Genomic DNA, 8963 nt, shown 5'->3' on the forward strand with positions numbered 1-8963 from the left:
TCTTTTATCTCTAGAAAAAAAGAAAACCAAAAAAAATATCTAGACTTTAGTATTAACAGTTTAATCTCGTATTATATTATTATTATAATGTAAATTAACAAACACATATAACAATGAAATTTATGAAATTGAATGACGCGATGAAAATGAATCATAAAAAAGCAGGAAAGAACAAGGAAGGAAAAAAAACAACAGCAACAACAAAAATGGTCTTTTATTATTCTTGAACATGTCGGATATCATAATCCTCGGTTATTCTAAGATCAAAGTTGTCGTCTATTCTAATGCGGGGCAAAAAATGACGCGTCGTTAGAGGACTTTTCTTTTTTTATTTTTTTTTTTTTTTTCTATTGCAACGACGAGACGAAGAAGAAGGCTTTCCGAGATACGAAAAGTGGTTCGCGTTTTATGCATAATACATGCCTCGCGTATATAATCGCATAAACCTATATGCAAAACTATGTATATACGTATCTATGTATGTATGTATGTATGTATGTTTATACGTACATACAGATATATATATATATATGTATAAAAAGAGATGATACATAGAAAATACACAAAGATGTCTGGCCTTACGAACTCGTCTCGCTAATGCATCTTTACTCGGCGCCATTGCGCTTATTACCAAAGCCAAGAGGGAAAGAAAAATCTACAAGGACAATCTTTTCCCCCCCCCCTTCCCCCCCTACTCCCTGCCCCTACTTTTGAGACTTTATCGTTTCTCTTTTCCCCTCCCCCTACCCCTCCTTCTATTCTTTTGGGTCATACCAAACAAACATTCGTGCTATCGAATTACTCGGAATCTGTTTATTGCCCTTTGGTAACACATTTTCTGAGAATTTATTTCTACTACTTTTTTTCTTTTTTTTCTTTTTTTTTTTTATTCCATTATGCGTACAGAATATTTTTTTTTTTTGTTTCTTTTCTTTTTGAAAAGATTCGCGATAAAAGGAAAACCGAAAATACAAAAACAATGTTTTTTCTAATTGGAATGATATTTTTTAACGAGAGATATTTTGATTAATAATATTAATAAAAAAAAAAAACAAAGGAGAAGAAAGGAACGAAACAGATTATTAGAAAAATAATTGGGAAAAAGATCGGAGAATGATGAATAATGAAGGGATAGATAAAAAAAAAAAGTAAAAGATTTCGAAGAATGGTAAAAACCTCCCCTTATATCTAAGATACAAATCTCTGTTGCGTGTTTGGATTCTCTTTATCGATATTCCAATCAACTATTTGAAATTTCTAACACAAAATCGATGATTTCACGGAAGCCAAGTGAAGTGAAGCCAAGCCAAGCCAAGCCAAGCCAAACCGAATCGAACCGAACCAAACGATCGACTTTGATAACGAATAATAGAAAGAGAAAGAGAAGATTGAAGAAGAAAAAGAAAAAAGAAACACTGATAGAGAAACACACTGATGAAATATAAAATGGGGTGGGATGGTGGGCGGGGGGGTGGGGTAAGGAAGGAAGAAATCAAAGCGGAGCATCGGCGAGGTTAGAACCGATAGCAAAATTATTTTCTTTATCTTTTTTTGCTTATTCCTCTCTCTCTCTCTCTCTTTTTCATTCTCAATTTCTTTTTCTTTTTATTTCGTGTTTAAGTTTATCTGCAATTCGTGCTGCGGGTATATAAGAAACCGACAAACGAACTCGTGCAGTTAGCACGTTCGATATCGTTAAATAGCATCGTCAAAATAATTTCAAGTTTTAAAGTAATAGAAGAAAAAGAAGAAAAGAAAAAGAAAAAAAATAAGATATAGAATAGGATCACACAAAAGTATAATAATAATAATTATATATAGAATAAATAAAGATGCGTAAAAACGCGTCCCTGTTGGCACTAATGTGCATAATTTTATTCGTGTCATTGTACGATACGAGTAATGGTCATCCATTGGTTGAGGAAAGTAATAAAGAAGAAATCGTGCCAACGATTGGTGGAAAGGAAATGATGAAAAAAGTCAAAGATGGTTCCAACAGTGATTCCTCTAGTTCCGAGGAAAAGAAAAATATAGTTGTTGGTGATGATACTGATAACTTTACGAAAAAATCTTTAACCGAAGGTGATGGTGGTGGTGGTGGTGGTGGTGGTGTTAGTTCGTCGAGCGAGGAAGTAAATGTTGGAAAGATTTTGGATAGACAAGCGAGGTATGCTAAAAGAAGGAAAAATAAAAATGACGATGATGACGATGATGATAGTAGTAGTAGTAGTAGCAGTAGTAGCAGTAGTAGTAGCAGTAGTAGTAGTTCATCTAGTGATGACGATGATGATAAACATAAAAACAAACATGACGATGATAATGATGATGACGATGACGATGATAGCGATGATAATAATGGTAGAAAACATGGTAGAAAATCGAGGAAGAAGAAGAGGAAAAATTGTGACGATGACGATGATGATGATGACGATGACGACGATGATAGCGATGACAATAAAAAAGACGAAGGACATGGTAGAAAATATAAAAGAGATATTGCAATGGGTACGTTGAACGATGACAAATTGTATCAAATCGAATCATCGTTAGAAGAAAAAAATCATCGTCGTGTTGCACGTTATTCGAAGAAGAAGAAAAATAGACGCGATGGTTGCGAACCTAACACCATTTTACAGGGAAAAGGGATTAAAGGAGATGAACAAATTCAATTGCAACGTACTACGATTATTCCGAATTTACCGTACAATTATTAATAATATTTTTATCTCATTCCTATTGCAAATGATTTTCTTAACGAAAGAGTTTGATCTATTTTGTGAAAGGAAATGAACAAATTCAATTGCAACGTACTACAATTATTCCGAATTTTTTACCGTACAATTATTAATAATAATTTTATCATTCTTATTGCAAATGATTTTCTTTAACGAAAGAATTTGATGTATTTAATGAAATTTCAAATTCGTATCGATTGATTTAAAAATAAAAAAACCAAAAAAAATAATAACCAAAAACAAAAACGATAGAAACAACGGTTCGTTTCTTTTTGTACCTTTTGTTTTTCTTTCATTGGAAATTTCTACTACCACCGTTAGTTTGGAATTTTTTGTTTGATTCTTTTTATTCGATATTATCGATCTAAAAACGAGAAAGAAAAGGAATGAAAGGAAGGGTGTGTTGTCTCGCATGGGGAAATATCTTGGACGTACTTACGCGTTTGGCATTCTCAAAGCGTCTTCCTTTCGCTTAGCTGTGAAAGTGGCCGCCGTATTTTTCGCATTTATTTCCACTTTGACTTCCCAATCGGGGCTGCTAGACGATGCGTCCAAGATTTTTATACCGGACCTCACTCGTGCTCTGAAAACAATGAAAATCTTCGATATAATAAATTGTAACCGCTCTTGTTTTATCCGATACACGTAAACCATTTGAAAGAAAAATCTAAAATTAGAAATATAGAAAAATATATATATATGTCTGATATATAAATGTAATTTTTAATTAGATGTTTCTCTCGTTCAAAAAATAAAATTCTTAATAAGAAGGTATCACTGGGAATTTGGACATCAACAAAATTCAAATTATAAGACTTAACGAAGTGTAGATGTTTTGTGTTTTGAATATTATAAATAAAAAGAAAAATGTATGTCTACTTAACCCTTCTTTGCATGATTTTTTCTATTTTTTTTTTAAAATAAATCAGGGTGATGTAATTAATGCTCTAGATTAAAGGAAAAATATTGAAAAAAATCCTAGTGCTATTTTTTGACAACTGCGTTTTGTTGTACGCAATAGTCGCTTAAAAAGTTGCCAGCAACAATTAATATACAGTACAAGGGTTTTGAGTACCTTTTTTTGTTGACTAAATATTATGATTGAAATTTCCATCATCATGCAAAGAAGGGTTAAAGAAAAAAAGACGCTGAACTTTAGAGATTAAGTTGCTGAAGAAGTCCCAATAAAGGGGGACCGAAACGTCCAACTTATCAAAATTAAATTCTATTTCTTTTTTTGATGTCCAAATTCCTTGATGATACCTTCTTATTAAGTAATTTTTCATTTTTCTTATATTTAATCTTTTTTTTTTTTAAACAATTAAACGTCGAATAATATCATGCATTTTCTAAATGTTAACATTAAATTAGACACACGAGAGATGCCCCATTTGATTAATTATAAAAGAACAATTTATTGATACCAATAAAGTTGAATAAATATTAATATTAAATTAAACATTGTGCATTTTTGATTAATTATAAAAGAACAAGTTTTTATATATCAATACAACAGTTTCCAAAAATACCTAACACCATTAACTTGTAAGGTGTGCATTAATAAATGTTAATCTATTATTATAATTAACCCTACAACCACAAACTTATTTTTTTAACCTTCAAACTACAAACTGGGGTATATATTTTACCCCAAGGGTTTTCTAGTACTAAAAATTGTTCTGATAGCAATAATCAGACTTTTAAGTATATCAATTTTTTTTGGTTTTTTTTTTTCATGCCAAAGAGAATGGTGAATAGACAAATTCAATTTTACTAAAGTTTAATCGGTATAAACTCGATTTAAATATATTAAAGTACTGAAAAAACAATGAAATCTTCGTTTAATTTAAGTTTCAATCAACTATATCAATCAATTATAAGAATCAACTGTAAGATGCGTACAGATTCATTATTTTTCTTCACGAATAACCCTTTGCGTTATATTAATACGAATATTCCTAAACGCAAGATAGAAAAAACAAAATTCTATATATAAATATCCTATAAGAAAATAAAAATAATTCATTCCAATCATATTTAAAATTTCACGATATACAATATTATAATAATAATAATAATCCCTTAAAACGAAAATTTTGAAAGATTGGTCATAAATTGACGAATACAATTATTATCATAATGTAAATAAATAACAAAAAAAAAGGGGGTGTAAACTAAAAAGGAAATGGTTAGAACAAAACAAAGGGTGAGTTAGTAGTACTTGTCCTACTGGAATTTAGTTTTAAACTCTGGTACGTAGAACACTGGTACTCGAATCATTAACGAAGTAGTAGATGCAAGGGATGTGTGTTTTTTTTTTTTTTTAACGATGCGTATCCTTCCATCTCTTTCTTTCTATTTATTTTTTCGTTATGTAAAGACAGAAGGGTGGGGCGGGGTGATGTGGGGGATGTGCGAGGAGAGGGGGGGGGGTAGTTCGTAGGAGTCTTTTTGCCGAGTGCATTTGCATTTGTAAAAACGATTATCCGGCACGCTCTTGGTTGCGCGTGGTGGTAGGAACGCGTTCGGAATAATGCGATTACAACCCCTCATCAACGGTTCTACTACCCTCCACACCTCGTCCAATTATCCCTCTCGATTCCCAACCGAGCGTTATCTTCGCAAATGCTCGAGTACTGTGTATTGGATTTCCGGACGATCGCCACAAACGGGATGCGGTACGGGACCGGGACCGGGACCGGGACTGGTACATGCCACGTTACTCTATGTTCTGTATAGAACGGAACACTGTAGAATACAGTACGTACTGTATATAGTACCTTATGGTATATGGTTACGGTACAATACTAAAGTACTTTTGCAATAGGTTGCTAGATTGGTATATATATATATATATGTGTGTGTGTGTGTGTATAGTTACATATATGTTCGTTTAGGTATCGGCTTAGAACGGTAGTTATTGCAATAATATCGTGGTTCTTCCCGTTGCAATTTCGTTCAACGAGTGGTTGGTACCACACGAAAATATTTCATCCCTTTTTCGTACTTTTTAATATTGCTTCGATGCATAGGATATTATTACACATATATGTATTATATATATATATATATATATATATATATGTACATGACATACGTGGTATCACTCATCCAAATTCTCTTTTCTCTCTATTTCTATTCTCTAAGTTTCAATGTGGTCCTTTAAAAAATATTTTCTCTTGACAAAATATAAAACAAAATTTTGTCCACTTATATCTACCTTCTTTCTTTTTTTTTCTTTCTTTCTCAGTGGACACACAAGGGACTATATAAGTTTGTTTCTTTGTTTTACTTTCTTATCGTTTTCCCAGTAAATGAAATCATTCGACAAATTTATCCCTATGGTATTTATTTTTTTTTATATAAATTAATAAGTTTGTATCAGGTTTTTATGGGAAATAATATACACGTTATTGATTAAAGTTAATTCGGAGATTTGAGTGGTATTTGATGAAAAGAAAAAAAAATCAATTATAATAATTATTATTATTATTACTATCCGTGGAAATATAAATAAATTCGTTGTCATTAATTATTAAGTAATATATTAATTTATTATTGAATTTATATTTCTATATTTAATGTATTTAATCAACAATTATATGTTCATTTTTTATTATGTTACCGAACGATAACAGATTTACTAATTATTATTATTAATTTTTATTTTCCCCTCCCAGATCGTTAATTTAATAATTTGTTATTTGAAAAATATCATTTTTTTTATGTTGTTAAATTAATTCTTAATTTTTTTTTTTAATCGTGGCTTTCGTGTCTTCATTTTATTACGATTCCATTTTAATATTATTTTAAACGCAAGAAAAAGGGCAAGGAAGTTAAATATCGAGTTTTTGAAAAAAAAAAAGAAAAAAAAAAGATGAAAGAAAGTAAAACTCTGAGTTCTCTATTTCGCAAGTGTTAAAAATTACTTCCCAAGAGCTTAACGAACGCGTTATGGATCACGGTAGTGAAAGTCAAGTGGTACTCTTTTAGGAAAGAGAGCTTTTTAAACCCCCCCACACCCACCCACCCCCATCCTCATCCTTCATCCCTCATCCCCATTCCCATTCTCCCTTCTGCAGTCCGATGTTCCGGTTCTTACACTTTATCATCAACTATATTCTCTCAGCATTTATGTTCGCAGAAGAGAAGTTTGTTTGTTTGTTTGTATGTTTGTTTTTTCGATTCTTTTTTTTCTCCCCAACGTTTTGTTTTTTTTTTTAATTTTTGTTCTCCTCGTTTTCTCTCTTTCTCTATCTTCAATATATTTTTATTTTTTATTTATATTTTTGTGTTTCATTAAAGTCTCGTTGACGTAATTACCAGTCGAACGATATAGATAAGCTTATCATCGTCAGATTTTTCGATTAATCTTCAACACGTTTCGTAATCGTACTTTCAAGAATATATATGCGAGAATTTATTTATAATTCGTAATTATAAATATATATTATGAATAATATATCTCAATGCGGAAACAACAAATTTTATTTTATTCGGATTTAATTTAATATATCAACGTATTGTGTTTGTAATTATAACTTAATGTTGTAATATTAATAACGATTATGATTAATTACGTTTCTCTTTGTTTTTATATTCGTATCTTTTTTTTCTTCTTTTTTTTTATATTTATTTCTGATGATGATGTTGTCTGATGATCATCTTGTTATATAAAACTTTTCATAGAATAATTTTTTTCATTTATTTATTTATCATTATAATACGATAAACGCAATTTATATTTATTCTCTTTTTGATATACATATTTTATTTTTCCAAGAAGAAGGATGATCAATATTTTATAGACTTCTATTTATCGGATAATTATTTTTAAACATTTTTGATTAGTATTTATCTGTTAAATCAATATACAACCATGAGATGTAACCTTGGTCATCTTATAAATACTCTGACCATCTATTAAAAATATTGACACACATTATTATTTATATTTAATAAAAAATATTCAACGTATAAATTATCCAATAAATCCAAACAAAAATTATATATAAGAACGCGAATAAATATTAATTATTAATTATCCTCGATATAAAAAAGAAAGAAAGAAAAGGAAGATGATGAACAGTGTCTTAAAAAAGAACAAAAAAATAAGAAAAGAAAAGAAGATGGTGGTAACGAAAATAGTATTTTTCAGAAAATGAAATGCAAGAGACAAATTAGAACAATAAATATAATAATTAATGAAAACAAGAAAGAAATTAAAGGAACCAGTATTTAGAAAGAAAACAAACAAAAAATAACATTCTTCGGAAAACGATTATTTGAAGAACTTCAAAAAGATTTCCAATAAAATTACATGATAAATTTGCGGTAGTAGTTTTACTCATATCACTGAGTTAGAACAAACAAAAGTAGTTGAAAATTCGTTCGATGTTCCATCTCAAAGCATACAAAAAAAATCATCGAACCAGTAATTTTCATTGGCGAAAAGACATAAAAGAAAGAAAGAAAGAAAGAAAGAAAAATCAAAAGAAACGGAAGAGGGGTAGTTTAGGAAGTAGGAGTAGGTCGTTTACGATTGGTGGTAATTTTAAGAAAAGAACTTCCTTACGCTTTTCTCTTTCTCTTATTCGCGAAACAAAAAGAACGAAAAAAAAGAAAAAAAAGAAAACGATAGAAGAAGAAGAAGAAGATAGAAGAAAAAGAAGAAAAAGACGATACGACACATGATCTTCGTCGTCTTGAATCGTTTGCTCGGAGTCTTGAACCTTATGAGAGGAACTTACGCTCCAATTCATGGGAGTCAGGTCACGGGGTCGGTATTACACGCGAGTTTACACGAATGTGTTCAACGAATGCCGGAAGAGTAGGAACAACGCGTCTATACGACGCCAACGATACTGACTATCTCTACGAGAACTGAATACTAAAAAAGAAACAGAAAGATATACATATATATATGTATTCATAGTATATGCAAAGAAACATTGAAGAATTTAAAGTGACGCGTTTGTCTCTCTCTTCAAACAATATTTTATTTATATTTATTTTACTTAATCTGATATCAAATTAAATTTTTGTTTATTCCATCTTTAATTTAATTCAACCCTGTTACTTAAAATCAATGCACCTTTCCTTGTTTTTTATCAATAAAATATATTCTTTAATATATATATGTAATTGTATATTCTTGATATATAATCTTTGCAATTTTTATATATGTAATTGTATATTCTTGATATATAATCTTTGCAATTTTTATAT

At 30.1% G+C, this 8963-nt stretch overlaps 1 protein-coding gene across 1 annotated transcript in view; it reads right to left on the reverse strand.

Moving 5' to 3' along the window:
• LOC106791054 overlaps window positions 1–8963 on the reverse strand; it is a 38029-nt gene that overhangs the window by 12704 nt on the left and 16362 nt on the right. Inside the window, exon 3 of the mRNA XM_014756409.1 lies at window positions 3175–3318. Within this exon, the coding sequence (XP_014611895.1) occupies window positions 3175–3318 (144 nt within the window). The remainder of the gene's footprint in view (window positions 1–3174; window positions 3319–8963) is intronic.

This window comes from Polistes canadensis, unplaced genomic scaffold (genome assembly GCF_001313835.1).
Source record: "Polistes canadensis isolate GaletaPanama2010 unplaced genomic scaffold, ASM131383v1 scaffold_282, whole genome shotgun sequence".
NCBI classification, from domain to species: domain Eukaryota; kingdom Metazoa; phylum Arthropoda; class Insecta; order Hymenoptera; family Vespidae; genus Polistes; species Polistes canadensis.